Source organism: Polyodon spathula, chromosome 2 (assembly GCF_017654505.1).
Source record: "Polyodon spathula isolate WHYD16114869_AA chromosome 2, ASM1765450v1, whole genome shotgun sequence".
Lineage (NCBI taxonomy): Eukaryota > Metazoa > Chordata > Actinopteri > Acipenseriformes > Polyodontidae > Polyodon > Polyodon spathula.
Window position 1 is genome coordinate 72,527,275 of NC_054535.1, and position 18,951 is coordinate 72,546,225.

Here is an 18,951-nt window from a genome sequence, read left to right on the forward strand (position 1 = left end):
AAAAAAAAAAAAAAAAAAAAAAAAAAACTTTCGGCGTGCTATTTCTGGTTAATTTTCTTCACCCTATCCTAATTTAAAAACCACAACCCTGAACCTAGAACTTTAAATAAACAACATTGTATGCATAACAATAAATGTTAATGCTGAAGAGATGCAGACAAAACAATGTCCTGTATGTACAATTTAACTGGCAGTAGTAGGCCTATGTTTTGCCACGTCTAAACTGTAAGTTACAGCTATACTAATATTAAAATATAAAAATGCGGAATATCATTAGATTATATTGCTGAATCATTTTGATTAGATTGACATTTTGACGTCTACAATCATTTAATACGTAATCAAGACGAGTCTTACAAATAAAACGGTCAGATAAAAATAAAGCCATGCAGGGAACCTACCCTTTCACTCAAACTGTTAACAGCCATACTTTTGCATTACTGAGCTTGAGCAATCAATTTATCTCCTACGACAGCTGCACACCGATCTCTCATTGGATACAGATTTATGTACTTCCTGAATGACCAAGATGTATATATTACCCGTCGGAGTTCTTGGAAGTTCAGGTCACTGAAAAGGTCAGCAGGTCTCAACAATTTGAAGTGGAGCTCGATTCATCCTAGCTGAGCAGATGGGGCAAGCTGGCCACAGGGCTACAACATGCATCATTTTAAAGCTAACCTTCCCCTAATCAAGATTAGCCCCATTGCACTGTGCCACTGTGGTACAGTTTTTGTAAGTGATTTAAGCAATAAAATTACGCATGGGAAAACCTAAACTGTGGAAATTACAAAAAAACTTTAAATGTGCCCTTGATCATCTTATTCTCACCAAAATTGTTATGGTAGGTTGTTGACACATGCTAATTTTTATTTGATACAGTTGAATCATTTAAAGGCCTTTGCTCATGAAAATATTCACCCTTTTCGCCTCAATAAAGAGGTTATTTTGATTATGAAATGAGCAATATGTGGCAATTGTTAGTTTTATATTGAAGACTATTCAACAAAATGCTAAATTAATTGTATAAAACTAAATACACAAGTCTTCCTTCCTGATCATATGAAAGACAAGCTGGGCATATCAGAGGCTCCGGTTAACAGCAGTGTGCCCTTTAATGTTTTATGTAACTTTTCTATTTTGCTCCCCAACATTCCGCCCATCCAGAAGTATGTTCCACTGTGCTTAATGCTGCTCACGATAATCAAGTGTTGCATACAGCAAACACTTTGTAAATGAGGGCCTTTGTGTAGAAAAATGATTTCTGCTAAGAAATTAGCCCAGAAAAGTAGAACTAATTTTATGAAATTTTACACTACAGTATTGCATCATTACATTTCTGATAGTCAGCAAATGCCCCAGCATGGTGATGAAACTATGATCTGAAAGTGTCATATTTTTGGAAATGATAATGGGGGGAGTTTGTAAAGAAATGGTTGATCATCTTTAAAATGGTATTGTTATACAAAAACTGTTCTGGTATTATATGTACAGTAGGCTAAACCCTCAAAGAAGGATTTGGTGAAGGCTGTGTTGGCAGACCACAGTAGTCTGGTAGATAATCTCCCTTTTTTTAAATGGATCCACATTCATCAAACTGCCAGTAGTCACTATGGTTATAAAAAGATGACTCGACCTACATGAATGTGCAATAAATAAAAAAAAGTGAAACAGAACAGATGTACTTCCTGGAAATCACATGGTTTTTACAAATACCTTAAGATTGCATTGTATCTTTAATACTTAGCTTAGGGACAATAGAATCTAAAGAACATGATATGATTATTTAAATGATTACACTTGCATTATGCCTCTCAACACTAACATGAAAGGGGCTGTTAAGAACCTTGAAAGAAATCACCTGCTCATTTCCAGCCAAATGGTTTGCTTTAGATTAACACTGATTATTTAAGTCATACAGAAAGCAACAGAGTAGACAATGTGTTCACTGGTCTGAAATCCCTGCCAACGTGCTGCTAATGTCAGTAATACTACATCTCTTCAGAAGAATACAAAATCTAACTTGCATAAGTAAAGCAGAGGTTAGGGACTGGTTTGGCCAATTCCTGCTATAAACTGGTTGTAATCTATGGTAGTTCCCTCTCACCACCTCCACAAATAATTTTAGGGCTAATGTACACCTTATTCCTGTTCACTGCTCAATTTGTATTCCACATTGGAAACACTAAGCATAGCCTCTGTAGATATGAATTTAAATGTACTGCTTCCGTGTGTGTGTGTATATATATATATATATATATATATATATATATATATATATATATATATATATATATATATATATATATATATATATACATATAGGCATACCCACAGTATTGAAGTATAACATATATATAATAGTGTATAAATTAATTATTCACATTTTAACTTTAAAATGTCTGCTTTTGTGCAAGCTGTATGTTAGACTAGTGTTACTAAATCAGTGCAAATAAATTCTCAATGTTTCAAAACTGTTAAACCCAACTACTGTGCACTGTACTCTCATCTTCCAGTTGTTTGTTTCTTTAGAATTTAGTGACAGACTTTTTTTTTTTTTTTTTTTTTTTTTTTGGCATAAATTGCATCGAAACAAACAATCCCATTTTTAGGCACAATTATATAAAATATTTGCATTATAGCTTTTTTAAAAGCAAAGAAGTGTTTTATTCACTATTGACTGGATGACAAATACTACTGCATGTAATTTGTTCTCTGACTCAGTAAGTGCTTCAAATGTATATTGCGATATCTGGACTGGAGTATAACAGCTGGGCTCAGAGGAGTTCCGCAAATTAAACAGGACAGCTGCTCTTCTTGGAAATCCCATGCTTTTATAACTCTGTCTATAAGAGGTCCCAGCACTAGCTCGGCACATTTTGTGTTGAAGCAGGGAGATTCCAGCAGCCAGTGGGCCAACAGTGAAGCAATGAATATTGCATCACCTTACATTTCTTATTCATTCATAATTACTTTTACCATCAAAACATTATTGTAAAATAAGCTAATGTTTATTTCAGTGCCAGTGAATGCATTGTATTTGTAACTCAAGATAAAAAAAATCAATCAATAAGAAATGGAGTATTCTCACAAATGTTAATAAAGGAAATGTCATGCTATTATGACAATCAGAGTATACACTGTTTTCATTTGTGCAGTGTCTTATTAGAGGGTAAATATATGCTATTAAACAATGCAAAAGTAAAGTATGCACTGCTACTTGAAAAAAAAATTCCTGATTTAAATGTACATTCTCTAACATTAATTAGACCTGCAAAAATATTTAGTAATTTTATTGAACTGAGGAACCGTAAGCCCTATTATAAAAGTGATATATTACAATATTCAATACATCCACACTGACAAATCTATAACATAAGCAAATTGTATAATAATAATCATTTTTGTTTTGTCTTTAGCCTTTATTAATGACATGCAAAATCCAGGTATTAATGTATTTATGAAGAACAATAATTCAGTGTAGTGATATTACACAGGTAAATGTTAAAGTGTCATTACCTAGCATTACGCAAGACAAGTCAAATCATATGAAAATAAATTTGCGTTATTTATTACAAAAATCGAAGACTTTGTTTCTCCAGACAATGCACTTTTACTTCAGTCAGTCCTTTCCCAGAAATGAACCATGTTTTGTGGAAAGAGAAGCGCCTTCTTTAACAACAGGATCAATTTCAAAACAGCAGCTGCTATATAATTGTACAAAGTCACTTTTGCTTCTGCAAGTTAAGCACTGTTTCCATGATTATAGTAGCTATCATAAAATTTACATCCATTTTACTTTTTAGGCTCTCAAATGCCTGGCAGAGGCCTTTGTCTTGGAGACGGTGTCAACTTTATTCCGCCAAGACTCATTGAGAAGTTAGATGTGATTCCTGCATCAACGACGTGTGGCAACTTGGAGATTATGCAAGTATCCCAATATGTCTTTTTTTTTTTTCTTATGTGCAAAGGTCATGGAGATCATGTTTAAAAGTCAATTATTAGGTTATTTTAAATGACATGTAAACTTTCTTTCCCCACAGTGTTACACTGAAGGACAGTGAAGAGCTGAGATGCCTGAATCCCAAATCTAAGTTTGCACAGAATTTCATTAAGAATGCGAAGTTTAAGTCATGTATATATTCAAATAGAACAATCTAAATATTTGATTCAAAGTTAAGCAACTGTCAGAAGCCTGTTGTTAATTAACTGGTTTCATGTGTTCCAATGAAGAACGCCAGTTAAAAGAGTGATTTACTATGGTATTTTATAAGCCCCTAAACAAATGTTGAAAAGAAGCCAAGATAACAAGAAATAATCAGGGAGAAATCTGTAAAAATATATATATAACAATATTATAATATATATATATATATAACATGTAATTATAATATGTTATATATATATATATATATATATATATAACAAAATACTACCAGAATGCAAAAGCTAAAATCAAATAGTTCACAAAATTGGTGAGACTTGCCTACAGTAGACACGTGCAGCATATTCTTACAAATTATTTTAATGAAATATGCATTTGTTAGCCTATTTAATGAAAATACAATTTTTCATGTTTTGCTTTGCTATTAACCTTGGGGTAAATTTACGTCACTGCAGCAATGCATGAATAATAACTTTAGATACAGAGGCCCCTATTCTCATGAAATGAGTACAATCGGAAATGCAGTGGTTAAAGTAAATCACGTCTGTGCCTTTTCCAAAACTGTGATTCTGATGAAATAAAAAACACAGTGCAAGCGCGTTTAGTGCCACACTAACAGCGCCTAGCCATTCAATCAAATAGGTTGGGGAATCCGCTATCCAGTCAGGGCCAGGCAACAATCCCTTTAAGAGACACAGGGCCCAATATTCGAAAGGTTTGCGCACTGTGCAGAGGGGTAGGCACGTCGCAAATGGTTGTTGTGCCGAAACTGTGCCAAGTTGCCATATTCGAAACATCCTTTCGCGCGTCACAATCCATTCAGTGCTGTGCAGAAATAAAATGTATGCATCGCGCAATATGGGGGGAGTGTCTGACAATATGCGTGGACCTGGTATATTCGAAGGTATGCGCCAAGCCAAAAAACAGGTTTGTGACGAGCAGAATAAGGATTGTAAAAGGACTGCGTTAACTCCGCGTACACCACCATTCCAGCACTGACTACAAATAAGCAACCATGGGAAACGTGGGTAGCATGCAGCGTGTCCGTCGACATGTGGATGTGAATGACGCAAGGCACATTCAGCAACAGCACCCCCGACCTAGGCGAAGATATGCTGAAAGGGTGCACCGGCCTCGGCACACACATGAGGAGCTCAGCAATGAGCAAATCGTGTCCACGTATCGTCTTGACTCATCTATGCCACATGCTGCATGATGACCTGGCCAGAACAAATCTGTGCAGTCATACCTTGTCTGAGCAATTAGTAGTGTCTGTCTGTATTTGTATCCTGGCTACCGGGACCTTCCAGAAGATAGCAGGTGAAACAGTGGGGATCACCCAGTCAGCCGTGTCCGCCCCCTCGACAGATTCATAACCGCGTTGCTGCGACGTGCTGAGGAACATATTAAATTCCCCAATACCAAAGCAAACAGTGAGAAGATAATGCAGGGTTTTTATGAGGTTGCGCACCTGCCGCGTGTGGTAGGATCAATTGACTGTACCCATATTGCTATCCGGGTACCTGTTCCAGTTGTCCTGTTCTATCAGAATTCCAGTTGTATTCAGAATAGTGGGAAATTCGAATAGCTATTCCATGCCATGTAAACAGGGTATTCCGAATGAATCTGTCTGTATTCTGGATACCACTATTACGAAAACGTGATATCGAATGCCCACTTAGTATTAGGATACTATCGGAATACTAGCCCTTCTACACACCTTATTCAGAAAACCAGGTTTTTTTTTTTTGTTTTTTTTTTCCTTAGACACACGAGTCGTCATTTTATAATCTAAAAATTATAAGACGATGGCTTGTGTGCCCAACAAAGCGTTTGCAAAAAACTGCACACATATATCCGTACTTGTATGACCCCAAACTGGTTGCCGACTATGCAATATCTTCCTTTTTTTTTTTTTTTTTTTTTTTACGTTTTTTAGTAGCTCAACAGTCAATACCTATAGATAGATATAGTAATACGGCAGGGAAGGGGTTAATAGTTTCCCAGCCAAAAACAGGTGCGAATGGACATTTTTGTTAATTATTTTATTGTTTAATTGTCAAACGCAACTGGGGATTATTGCAAATTAGGACCAGGTGCAGGGTATAAATAATCGGCAGCCAGTCTACTCGGGGCTGCAGAGTAGTAGGAAGCAGAAGGTGTGCGCTGTTTCCGAGCAGTCAGAAGTAAAGTAAGTGCTGTGTTGTTACAGGTGTTAGTCAGGGACCTGTTAAGTGTGTAGTCAGAGCTGCAAAACGGAGGTAAGTTTTGTTTATTTTGTTATTCTGTTATTAAAAAGTGCAGGTAAACGCTATAAACTTAATAAAAAAAAAAATTAACAGGTTTTGGCAGGGAAACTGTTAATTCCTTCCCTGCCGTATTACTAATATATAATTTCTCCAGGTATTGACTGTTGATCTACTAAAAAACGTAATGTGTATGAGACAAAATACATCAAAGTGGAATTGCAAAGTTATACACTGCACATATGTGGCGGATCAATAATACCACTGTCAGTAACATTTCATAGTTATCTGTCTTTTAATGCTCTATTGCTGTATATAACCACATTATCAATCGATCTGAATTGCTAAAGCAATGTTGATGCTGAAATTTGTAATAAAAATGTTTTCACTATTTGTGTGACTTTTAGACTTTCCTGCAGAATACTTTGCATTGTGAGTCTCGGAACATGTCTACTACAGATTTGCTGAACTAGTCACAACATGTAAAGGTCCGGGAAACATGTCCAAAAAAACAGGAGTCACGGCAAAAGGGAGCATTGACAGGTCTGCGTTTCTCCCTGAGTATTTCTTCTGTTATCTTGGTTTCTTTTCTTCGTTTATGTTTAGGGGTTTATAAAATACCGTAATAAACCACTCGCCTGTTTGAGTACTTATTTGACTGGGGTTCTTCATTGGAACACCATGAAACCAGTTAATTACACAACAGGAATCGACACTTTCAGTGCATTGGTTGTTTCTGATCAGCTGAGCTGAGAATCCTCTGTGGTTGAATGGGGCGGAGATACTAGTATCCAAAGTGAACAAAAGGAAAGCGTCAGCTATGATTGGCACAATTAACACATTTCATAATCTTTCAATAAAGAACCAAAGTAGGCTGAGCACCTTACATTCTTTTTTTTTTTTTTTTTTTGTTTCCCGTAGCATTTATTTATTAGATTGTTTGATTTCATGCCCAAAGTACCCCATGCTGATAAAACGCTGCAATTTATTCTGCTTTACATTTTTTTCTGAGGGGGAAAAAAAGGTAGTTGACCCAATATTTTAAAAATCACGTATTTAAACCCGAGAGATGTTTTATTATATAACTGCCACTGTTCAGCAATGTCTTTGGAATTGAATAAACGTGGTACATATAATGCAAAATCGGCACACGCTATTAGAAAGACAACAAGTATATCAATATTCTAAAACTGAGGTTTATTTGAACTTAAAGGGATGAACAAAACACATGAATATCCACAAACAATAATTCAGTCAATATCAAATTGTACAGAACATTTTTACAATTTTATACAATAGATGTTTTATCAAAGTTAAGGTACATGTTTTCACACCCAGATTTACAACATTCTGATCATTAGGGATTCAGAAATTATTCATTTTGTCAATTAAATTTCTCACAAATTATGTACACAAGTTAAGTTTTTTTTTTTAAATAGCACAATATTTGTACATCTACATTGGTTTATTTTTTTGTTATTTTAAAACACAGAAAAATAAGTTAAATGTTTTTTTTTATTATTTATAAGGTCTATCCAGATATTTACATTAGGAACTTCACTTTATTCAGAGTAGAAGAGGAAGGGTAACAAGCAGTTTCTAAGAATCTTGGAGGGCTGTTTGGTCTTTGTTCTGGGGTCTTCGAAAAAGTTTTTAAAAATCGTTCAGGTTGTTTCTTTTCGTTGATGTTAAAGTCTACTGCTGGGTCCTAAAACAAAGTATTTTGTGATTAATAGAAATAGAGAGAGAATTCAAGGAACTGAAAGAATACAAAAATATTTATCTACATTTTCTGACAGTTGCTTAACTATGAATTTAAAAATATTTACATTGTTCTATTTGAATATATACATGAGTGATTTATATAAAAAAGACATACCTTCTCTTTGCATTCTTAATGAAATTCTGTGCAAACTTAGATTTGGGGTTCAGGCATCTCAGCTCTTCACTGTCCTTCAGTGTAACACTGTGGGGAAAGAAAGTTTACATGTCATTTAAAATCTAATTATTGACTATTAAACATGATCTCAATGACCTTTGTACAGAAGTGAAAAAAAGACATATTGGGATACTTACATAATCTCCAAGTTGCCACACGTCGTTGATGCAGGAATCACATCTAACTTCTCAATGAGTCTTGGCTGAATAAAATTGACACCGTCTCCAAGACAAAGGCAACGGCCCCTGCCAGGCATTGGAGAGCCTAAAAAGTAAAATGGATGTAAATTTTATGATAGCTACTGTAATCATGGAAACAGTGCTTAACTTGCAAAAGTAACTGTGCATTTATATAGCAGCTGCTGTTGAATTTCTACAAAATAAAAATATGGTCAATGTACAAAAAGGAATACATTTAATGTTTATTTGTTATAGAATTAGGTTAGATTTGATTATTAGATTTTGCATGAATAAAAAAACTTCTGAAGTTGAATTCCTTTGTGTATGGCGTTCCAATGCGTACCTTCAATTGCTGCACAGAACAAGACAGCAAGGCACAGGATGGCTGTTGACTTCATTGTTTTAGTCTTGTAATGTTTCTGTTGGTTTTTCAGGAGGAGTTTGTTCTCTTGATAGTTCAAGTGAATTGCTGATGGAAAGTTGCACAAATCTACAGTATTTATACCATTTTCACAGCCTAACAAGCCACTGACATTCTGTCAACAAGCCAAGAAAAAAGGGAATTTCCCTTTGTCATCGTGTTGTTAAAAAAGGAGCTTCTCTTTCCACAAAACATGGCTCATTTCTGGGAAATAACTGACTGAAGTAAAAGTGCATTGTCTGGAGAAACAGAAAGTCTTCAATGTTTGCCTCTGTACTATTACTACACATTGTTTTTCATAAATACATTAATAACTGGATTTTGCATGCCATTAACAAAGGCTAAAAACAAAACAAAAGGATTATTATACAACTTGCTTATTTTATACATTTGTCAGTGTGGTTGTATTGACTATTGTAATATCATTTGTTTTATAATAGGGCTTACGGTACCTCAGTTCAATAAAATTACTAAATATTTTTGCAGGTCTAATTAATGTTAGAATGTACATATGAATCGGGCAAATTATTTTTAAAATAGCTGTGCTTAATTTATTTTTGCATTGTTTAATAGCATATATTTACCCTCTAATAAGACACTGCATAAATGAAAACAAAGTGTATACTCTGTCATAATAGCATGACATTTCCTTTATTCTTAACATTTTGGTGAGAATACTCCATTTCTCTTCATTTATCTTTAGTTACAAATACAATGCATTCACTGGTGCTGAAATAAATATTAGCTGCTTATTTTACAACAATATTTTGATAGTAAAAGTAATTATGAATGAATAAGAAATGTAAGGTGATGCAATATTCATTGCTTCAATGTTGGCATACGGGCTGCTGGAATCTCCCTGCTTCATCACAAAATGTGCTGACCTGGTGCTGGGACCTCTTATAGACAGAGTTATAAAAGCATGGGATTTCCAAGAAGAGCAGCTGTCCTGTTTAATTTGTGGAACTCCTCTGAGCCCAGCTGTTATTCTCCAGTCCAGATATGGCAATATACATTGGAAGCACTGACTGAGTCAGAGAACAAATTACATGCAGTAGTATTTTTGTCATCCAGTCAATAGTGAATAACAAATGTCTTGGCTTTTAAAAAAGCTATAATGCAAATATTTTATATAATTCTGTGCCTAACAAAATGACATTACTTGTTTCCATGCAATTTATGCCAAAAAAAATAAATAAAAAAAATCAGTTGGTCACTAAATTCTAAAAAAACAAACAACTGGAAGATGAGAGTACAATGCACATAAGTTGAGTTTTTTAACATTAAGAGATTATTTTTATTTGCACTGGTTTATTAACACTAGTCTGAGAGACAGCTTGCACAAAAGCAGACATTTTAAAGTTAAAATGTGAATAATGAAAAATATATATATACAATCAGAAGCAGTACATTTAAATTCATATCTACAGGGGCTATGCTTAGTGTTTCCAATGTGGAATAGAAATTGAGCAGTGAACAGGAATAAGGTGTACATTAGCCCTAAAATTATTTTGGAGGTGGTGAAAAATGTGGAATATGAATTTCATTCATAAAAAAAAAAAAAAAAAAAAACTGATATAGAGGGAATTACCATAGATTTCAACCAGTTTTTAGCAGGAATTGGCCAAACCAGTCCCTAACCTCTGCTTTACTTGTGTTTGTTATGTAGGTTAGATTTTGTATTCTTCTGAAGAGATGTAGTATTACTGTCATTAGCAGCACGTTGGCAGGGATTTCAGACCAGTGAACACAATGTCTACTCTCTTGCATTCTGTATGACTTAGATAATCAGAGTGTTAATCTAAACCAATCCACTTGGCTGGAAATAAGCAGGTGATTTCTTTCAAGATTCTTAACAGCCCCTTTCATGTTAGCGTTGAGAAGCATAGTGCAAGTGTAATAATTTAAATAATTGTATCATGTTCTTTAGATTCTATTGTCCCTAAGCTAAGTATTAAAGCTACAATCCAATCTTAAGGTATTTGTAGAAACCATGTGATTTCCAGGAAGTACATCTGATCTGTTTCACTTTGTTTTTTATTCATTGCACATTCATGTAGCTGAGTCATCTTTTTATAACCATAGTGACTACTGGCAGTTTGATGAATGTGGATCCATTTAAAAAAAAGGGAGATTATCTAGGGTTCAGCCTACTGTACATATAATACCAGAACAGTTTTTGTATAACAATACCATTTTAAAGATGATCAACCATTTCTTTACAAACTCCCCCCTGCCCCCCATTATCATTTCCAAAAATATGACACTTTCAGATCATAGTTTCATCACCATGCTGGGGCATTTGCTGACTAACAGAAATGTAATGATGCAATACTGTAGTGTAAAATTTCATAAAATTAGTTCTACTTTTCTGGGCTAATTTCTTAGCAGAAATCATTTTTCTACACAAAGGCCCTCATTTACAAAGTGTTTGCCGTATGCAACACTTGATTATCGTGAGCAGCATTAAGCACAGTGGAACATACTTCTGGATGGGCGGAATGTTGGGGAGCAAAATAGAAAAGTTACATAAAACATTAAAGGGCACACTGCTGTTAACCGGAGCCTCTGATATGCCCAGCTTGTCTTTCATATGATCAGGAAGGAAGACTTGTGTATTTAGTTTTACACAATTAATTTAACATTTTGTTGAATAGTCTTCAATATAAAACTAACAATTGCCACATATTGCTCGTTTCATAATCAAAATAACCTCTTTATTGAGGCGAAAAGGGTGAATATTTTCATGAGTAGGGCCTTTAAACAATTCAATTGTATCATATAAAAATTAGCATGTGTCAACAACCTACCATAGCAATTTTGGTGAGAATAGGATCATCAAGGGTCCATTTAGAGCTTTTTTTTTGTAATTTCAACAATTTTTATGCTTTCCATGCATAATTTTATTGTTTAAACCAATTTTTACAAAAACTGTACCACAGTGGCACAGTACAACAGGGCTAATCTTGATTAGGGGAAGGTTAGCTTTAAAATGATACATGTTGTAGACATGTGCAAATGTACAATGATACATGTTGCAGCCCTGTGTCAATGGCTCCATTAAGTCACTCAAACGTACCCCATCTGCTCATCTACGAATAATCGAGCTCCACTTCAAACTGTTCAGACCTGCCGACCTTTTCAGTGAACTGAACTTCCAAGAACTCCGACGGGTAATAGGTGCATCTTGGTCATTCACGAAGTACATAAATCTGTATCCAGGGATGGATCAGCGTGCCGCTATCGTAGGAAAAAAGTTGATTGCGCAAGCGCAGTAATGCAAAAGTAAAGCGGGGCAACCGTTTGATTAAAGGAGAGGTTCACTGCATAGCTTTTTTTCTTTTTATCTGACCATTTTATTTGCAAGACTGTGTATCGTCACGGAGATTTACTTATATATTAAATGATTTTACACGTCAAAATGCTGTCAATCTTTAATCGAAATTAAAATGTTTCAGCAATATAATCTAATGACACCCTGCATCTATAATATTATTATGACAAGGTCGTATTTTTAATGAAACAACAAAGCACATAATATGAAATAATAGTACTGTATAAGCAACATTTTTCAAGTACATCATGCGATTGATATGCAACGTGGCCTAGTTAGTAATCACAGCATGGAACTCAATTTTTTTCCATGACTGAATCTCATGCTTTAACTATTGGAAAATCGCTCACATACCTGTCCATACAGTAGTGCTTCCCAAAACAAGAACACTTTCATAAATGCAAAATAACGTTAAATGTGACACATTTTGCTAGTTACCATTTGTTACACAAACAGAAATACACATTAATATCATAGGCTGCTTACAAATTTAAATTATGTATTTGTTGCTAATATACATAACAGCAATATGCACATTCCCTTAACTAGCATCATACTGTGGAATACATCCAATCTACCTATTAATAAAAATGATACTTACAAAATTAATTTGAAATTATTTTTTGATAGGCTAATATAGCTGATCTACAGCGATATTCACATTCTCTTATCTAGCGTCATACTGTCGAAGACATCCGAAATACTCCTTTATACAAATTATACTAGCAAAATTAATTTGCAGGTCTTGCAGCAGCCCGGATCTAGTGATCTCTATGTTTTTATACTGACTCTCCGCTGACACATGCGCACCTGCCTGCTGGAATATCTGTTTGCTTTCAGCTGCTGCTCCACGCAGACGGGTAATCGTCCCCGGCGGAGCGCCACAGCAGCTAAACAATTAATTAAATCAATATATTAACCTCAAAACATACAATAAACCATATATTTCCCATGTGCAAGGCTTCCGTCCTGCCACAGTCATAAACCAAATGTAATTAGCTTACAACATCAGTGTGCATACTAGCACCGGCAACACGCCTTTCTTTTTTGGTATATAGCCGCGAGACTGACTTTGGTTTCGACATTTCCATTAATAATAATTCTCACGAACAGCTTGCAAATAAACATTATTGTAACATGTATTGCCTGTTAAAATCTTAACTGGTAAAGTTGTTTTGTAAACAAAGGTTATTAGTTGAATTACCTGTTCTGGCTGTTGTGGGCGACGGGTTTGACCTGGGCTGCAGCAGTGAGGAGAAAAAAGTTACTTGTTTATGATGATAACATTTTTTTTTAAAAAACTAGTTATTTTTGGAATAAGGTGCACATTATTTGGAGAGCAATAGCAGGGGAGATCAATTTTAAGCAAATACATGTAAAGAAGAGTAAGGGTTTTGTTATTGAAAAGAAAGTATTACTTACCTCATAGCTTATAAATAAACCTGGAGCACTGACTGTGGACATGTTTGGCGGTGGAGTGCACACACACTTAGCCAGTGCTGAAATAGAAGGGAACACGCTCAGTGATAGTGTATGGAGGGGAGAATCGCTGCACAGATAGGTCGTGAAATAAGTGTCATATTATTTAAAGGTATGATAATTGTATTTATATCAATGTGGTGTTTTATCAGTGATGCGGAGATATGCATTTCTGAATCAGGTTAAGAAGCTTCATTCATTAAATATAATTATTTAGGTATTACTTTACTCCAAGGGGGAGGAGCCATAACCAGGTGGTTGAGTTTGGTACTTTCACATTAACCTCATCAACAAAGCACAAGCTATGGCACTTACTTAATAACAAGAAAAAAAACCCTATAAATTCAATACGTCCACCCTAATATATATATATATATATATATAGAGAGAGAGAGAGAGAGAGAGAGAGAGAGAGAGAGAGAGAGAGAATACACATCAAAGTGGAATTGCAAAGTTATACACTGCACGTGTGGCGGATCAATAATACCACTGTTAGTAACATTTCAGTGTCAGCTATCTTTTAAATTAATGCACTATTGCTGTATATAAACACATATTTTCAATCATTCTGAATTGCTAAAGCAATGTTGATGCGGAAATTGTAATTGAAACGTTTTCGCTATTTGTGTGACTTTTATACTTTCCTGCAGAATACTTTGCATTGTGAGTCTCGGAACATGTCTACTACAGATTTGCTGAACTAGTCACAACATGTAAAGGTCTCTGCATATGTAAGTTTGTTGACCTCCGTTTTTCCTTTGGTAACGGAAGATGTTATTGAAGTGCTGGTTTTTCTGAGCGCCACTGGCTTTCTGGTGTTTTTGTGATCTCTCATGCTTACCACATACATCATCATTCTTGCTCCCATGAACCACTGTTAAAATTAGTCCTGCCCCCCACCCCCTTCCCTGGCGAGGGCTTATCACACACGCAGCCATAATAGATGGTCATAAACGAACTGCATGCCTGCCACAGGACTCCCCTGGGTCCTAAACCCTGATAAGTACAGACAGAGATTGTAGTAAGCACAGACCGTACCTGCCTTTTCCAGAAATTAAAAGTTTGCTGACAAAGGGGTTTAACAGTAGAGTTTTCAGCAAAACACGGGAGAACCTGTCCTGGGAGCTCTCCGGGAGACGTGTCCAAAAAAACAGGAGAGTCCTGGCAAATAATGGGAGTTGACAGGTCTGCGTTTCTCCCTGATTATTTCTTTTGTAATCTTGGCTTCTTTACTACGTTTATGTTTCGGGGCTCAAAAAATACCGCAATAAACCATTCCATGTTTGAGTACATATTTGTGTATAGTACTGGAAGTGTACAGCATATTTAACTGCAGTGGCACCTTGCGCTGTGGTAAAAATGTGGCCCAATATTTTTTAAAACCCTGTTTAAATCCCAGAGATATGTTTTAATGATATAAGTTCCCCCTTTCAGCAGTGTCTTTGGAATTGAATAAAAGTGGTCTACATATAATACAAAATCAGCACACGTTACTAGAAATACAACAAGTAGTATCAATATTCTAAAATTGTGGTTTAGTTGAACTTAAAAGGTTGAACAAAACACACGAATATCCTCAAACAATAATTTATTTACAAAAAAAATGTACAGAACATTTTACAATTTATACAATAGATAGATCAAAGATACAGTACATGTTTTCACACCCCGATTTACAACATGCTCAGCATTTGGAATTCAGACTTCTGAAATGATTCATTTACAGTCATTTCTCTCTCAAATCTATCTACATAAACAAGTTAAGACTTTATTTTTTAAATAACACCATATTTGTACAAATATACATTGGTTTAGGTTTTGTTATTTTAACAGGGAAAAAAAACAAGTTAAATGTTCATAAATTCATAAATTTCTCATTTTTCCAGATATTTACATTAGGAATACACTTTATTCAGAGTGGAAGAGGAAGGGTAACAAACAGTTTCTAAGAATCTTGGAGGGCTGTTGGATCTTTGTTCTGGGGTCTTCGAAAAAGTTTTTGAAAATCTTTGAGGTTGTTCTTCTCTTGTTGATGTTACAGTCTACTGCTGGAACCTAAAATATAAAGTATTCCGGTGATTAATACAAATCTTTCATTATTATTTACCTGGTGAAAAACAGTAACAGTAAAACAATTCCTGAATGCAACAGAAAAAAAAAACAATTATCTACAATTTCTGATAGTTGCTTAATTTTGAATAAAAATTTAGATTGTTCTTTTTGAATATATACATGAGTTTTATATATATAAAAAAAAAACATACCGTCTCTTTGCATTCTTAATGAAATTCTGTGCAAACTTAGATTTGGGGTTCAGGCATCTCAGCTCTTCACTGTCCTTCAGTGTAACACTGTGGGGAAAGAAAGTTTACACGTCAATTAAAATAATCTAATTATTGACTTTTAAAAAACATGATCTCAATGACCTTTGTACAGAAGTGAAAAAAAGACATATTGGGATACTTACATAATCTCCAAGTTGCCACACGTCATTGATGCAGGAATCACATCTAACTTCTCAATGAGTCTTGGCTGAATAAAGTTGACACCGTCTCCAAGACAAAGGCAACGGCCCCTGCCAGGCATTGGAGAGCCTAACAAGTAAAATGGATGTAAATTTTATGATAGCTACTGTAATCATGGAAACAGTGCTTAACTTGCAGAAGCAAAAGTAACTTTGTGCACTTATATAGCAGCTGCTGTTGAATTTCTACAAAATAAAAAATATGGTCAAAATATGTACAAAAATGAATAAATTGAATGTTTCTTTGTTATGGAATTAGGTCAGATTTGATTATTAATTAGATTATTGCATGAATAAAAAAGCTTCTGAAGCTGAATTTCTTTGCTGTGTATTGAGTTCCAATGCTTACCTTCAATTGCTGCACAGAACAAGACAGCAAGGCACAGGATGGCTGTTGAGTTCATTGTTTTAGTCTTGTAATGTTTCTGTTGGTTTTTCAGGAGGAGTTTGTTCTCTTGATAGTTCAAGTGAATTGCTGATGGAAAGTTGCACAAATCTACAGTATTTATACCATTTCCACAGCCTAACAAGCCACTGACATTCTGTCAACAAGCCAAGAAAAAAGGGAATTTCCCTTTGTCATCGTGTTGTTAAAAAAGGAGCTTCTCTTTCCACAAAACATGGCTCATTTCTGGGAAATAACTGACTGAAGTAAAAGTGCATTGTCTGGAGAAACAGAAAGTCTTCAATTTTTGTAATCCCTAACGCAAGTTTATTTTCATATGATTTGACCAGTGTCTGGCATAATGCTAGGTAATGATACCATAACATTTACCTGTGTAATATTGCTACACTTAAAATTATTGTTTTTCATAAATACATTTTAATACCTGGATTTTGCATGTCATTAATAATAGCTAAAACCAAAACCAAAAAAAGGATTATTGTTTTTATTAATTTTTATTTTTAAGTTACATAATTTGCCTATTTTATACATTTTTCAGTGTGGATGTATTGAAAGTTGTAATATATCACTTTGTTTTTGTAATGGGGCTTACGGTTCAGAATATTTTTGCATGTCTAATTAGTGTTAGAGAATATACATGTGAATCAGGCAAATTATTTTTAAAATAGCAGTGCATAATTTTATTGTTTAATGGCATGTATTTTCCCTCTAATAAGACACTGCATAACTGAAAACAAAGTGTATACTCTCACAGTGATAATAGCATGACATTTCTCTTATTCTTGACATTTCTGTGAAAATACTCGTAACCGTATTGATTTATTTTTTTATTTATCTTGAGTTACAAATTCAATGCATTCACTGGCAGTGAAATATTAGCTGCTTATTTTACAACAAGATTTTGATGGTAAAAGTAATTATGAATGAATAAGAAATGTAAGGTGATGCAATATTCATTGCTTCACTGTTGGCACACTGGCTGCTGGAATCTCCCTGCTTCATCACAAAATGTGCCGAGCTGGTGCTGGGACCTCTTATAGACAGCGTTATAAAAGCATGGGATTTCCAAGGTCCAGATATGGAAATATACATTTCAAGCACTTCAAATTAATAAATTACATTCAGTAGTATTTTATAAAGTCTTTCGTCCTCCAGTCAATAGTCAATAACTGATTTCTTTGCTTTTAAAAAAGGTGTAATGCAAACATTGTATTCATTTCTGTTCCTGACACAATGGGATTATTTGTTTTCCGTGCAATTTATCCATACAAAAAATAAAAAACTCTGTTGGTCAATAAATTCTAAAGAAACAAATAACTTGAAAGTACAATGCACAGTAGTTGAGTCATTTCTTACCAGTCTTGAAACATTAGTCACAGCTGTATTTTTATTTACACTGGTTTAGTAACACTAGTCTGATATATTGTTATATTGAATTTTGGTACGTCATTGACATCAAGGAAAAGGAGATGTCTTTTTATTTAGTATTATTTGTAGGGTTTTATTTTTGATCACGTGACATCCTCCTCAAATTTATTTTGAGACAATTCTTTTTCTTAATAAAAGTTAGAAAAAGTTGTGGATTTCAAATGAAGCTCAATGGTTTTCACCTTCATGTTCTGATTGAGCCTGGTTTCATTGTCTAATATTTAATTAAAACTAATTTAGCATCCAGTAGGATAGATGTGTTGACAAAAAACAACACAAAAATAATCTTAAACTTAGATGGCAATGAATATTTTTTTTCTTAATTAGGATGCAGAGACGACTTCATACTAATTAAGATTTAAAGGCAGGTACATTGATGGAAAATAAAAATTCAAGTCCTAATTATTTATTTTATTTTATATAATATGTACCTTTTATTACATGTATAATGTACTACTATTTTATGAAATGATGAAGAACCTGTAGTTTTTAAAAAAAAAAAAAAAAAAAAACAACGAAGTGGGTGTCAAATTTCCTCAAACATTGTTAAAATTGGACACATGTATTCAAATGTACCACAAAAAAAGAGAAACCTGAAACAAGCCCCTATTTACCATGACTGGGTGGGATTAGCTTTCAAAATCCATTGCTACTAGCCAAACATCTAGTCTTTGAGTGCCTGTATGACTTCAAAACATTCCAAATTAATTCAGTGAGCAGATACAGGTATTCCAATTGGCAGAGCTGGGCTGGAATGAGTGAACTGTAACACATTCATATATACTATTGGTGAATTGTTTATGTAAACAACCCTAGAATAAAAATGAGAA

General features: G+C 34.5%; 2 protein-coding genes across 3 annotated transcripts; both read right to left on the minus strand.

Moving 5' to 3' along the window:
* Nucleotides 1-8,067: 8,067 nt before the first annotated feature.
* On the minus strand, nt 8,068-13,779 carry LOC121300108 (C-X-C motif chemokine 11-1-like). Of its 2 annotated transcripts, XM_041228513.1 has the most exons (5): nt 13,707-13,779; nt 13,489-13,525; nt 8,488-8,614; nt 8,291-8,377; nt 8,068-8,119 (listed from the first exon to the last, which is right to left on the minus strand). In XM_041228513.1, the coding sequence occupies exons 1-5, from the start codon at nt 13,746-13,748 to the stop codon at nt 8,107-8,109; spliced, it is 306 nt and encodes a 101-aa protein (XP_041084447.1). In that variant the 5' UTR covers nt 13,749-13,779; the 3' UTR covers nt 8,068-8,106. The 2 variants fall into 2 exon arrangements, with proteins under 2 accessions (XP_041084447.1, XP_041084457.1); XM_041228523.1 differs by lacking the exons at nt 13,489-13,525; nt 13,707-13,779 and adding an exon at nt 8,873-9,012.
* Nucleotides 13,780-15,350: 1,571 nt separating this feature from the next.
* On the minus strand, nt 15,351-16,763 carry LOC121328295 (C-X-C motif chemokine 11-1-like). Its single transcript, XM_041272904.1, has 4 exons — nt 16,637-16,763; nt 16,231-16,357; nt 16,028-16,114; nt 15,351-15,818 (listed from the first exon to the last, which is right to left on the minus strand). Exons 1-4 carry the CDS (start codon nt 16,689-16,691, stop codon nt 15,806-15,808), a joined length of 282 nt encoding a protein of 93 aa, XP_041128838.1. The 5' UTR covers nt 16,692-16,763; the 3' UTR covers nt 15,351-15,805.
* Between the last annotated feature and the right edge of the window lie 2,188 nt (nt 16,764-18,951).

Bases quoted from the DNA above. Each gene is read 5' to 3' on its own strand.
- LOC121300108 (XM_041228513.1), bottom strand. From the start codon at position 13,748: ATGTCCACAGTCAGTGCTCCAGGTTTATTTATAAGCTATGAG. The intron at 13,526-13,706 runs GTAAGTAATACT...TCACTGCTGCAG, and splicing joins GTTTATTTATAAGCTATGAG to CCCAGGTCAAACCCGTCGCC. The intron at 8,378-8,487 runs GTAAGTATCCCA...CTTTCCCCACAG, and splicing joins TGTGGCAACTTGGAGATTAT to TGTTACACTGAAGGACAGTG.
- LOC121328295 (XM_041272904.1), bottom strand. From the start codon at position 16,691: ATGAACTCAACAGCCATCCTGTGCCTTGCTGTCTTGTTCTGTGCAGCA. The intron at 16,358-16,636 runs GTAAGCATTGGA...TTTACTTGTTAG, and splicing joins GTTCTGTGCAGCAATTGAAG to GCTCTCCAATGCCTGGCAGG. The intron at 16,115-16,230 runs GTAAGTATCCCA...CTTTCCCCACAG, and splicing joins TGTGGCAACTTGGAGATTAT to TGTTACACTGAAGGACAGTG.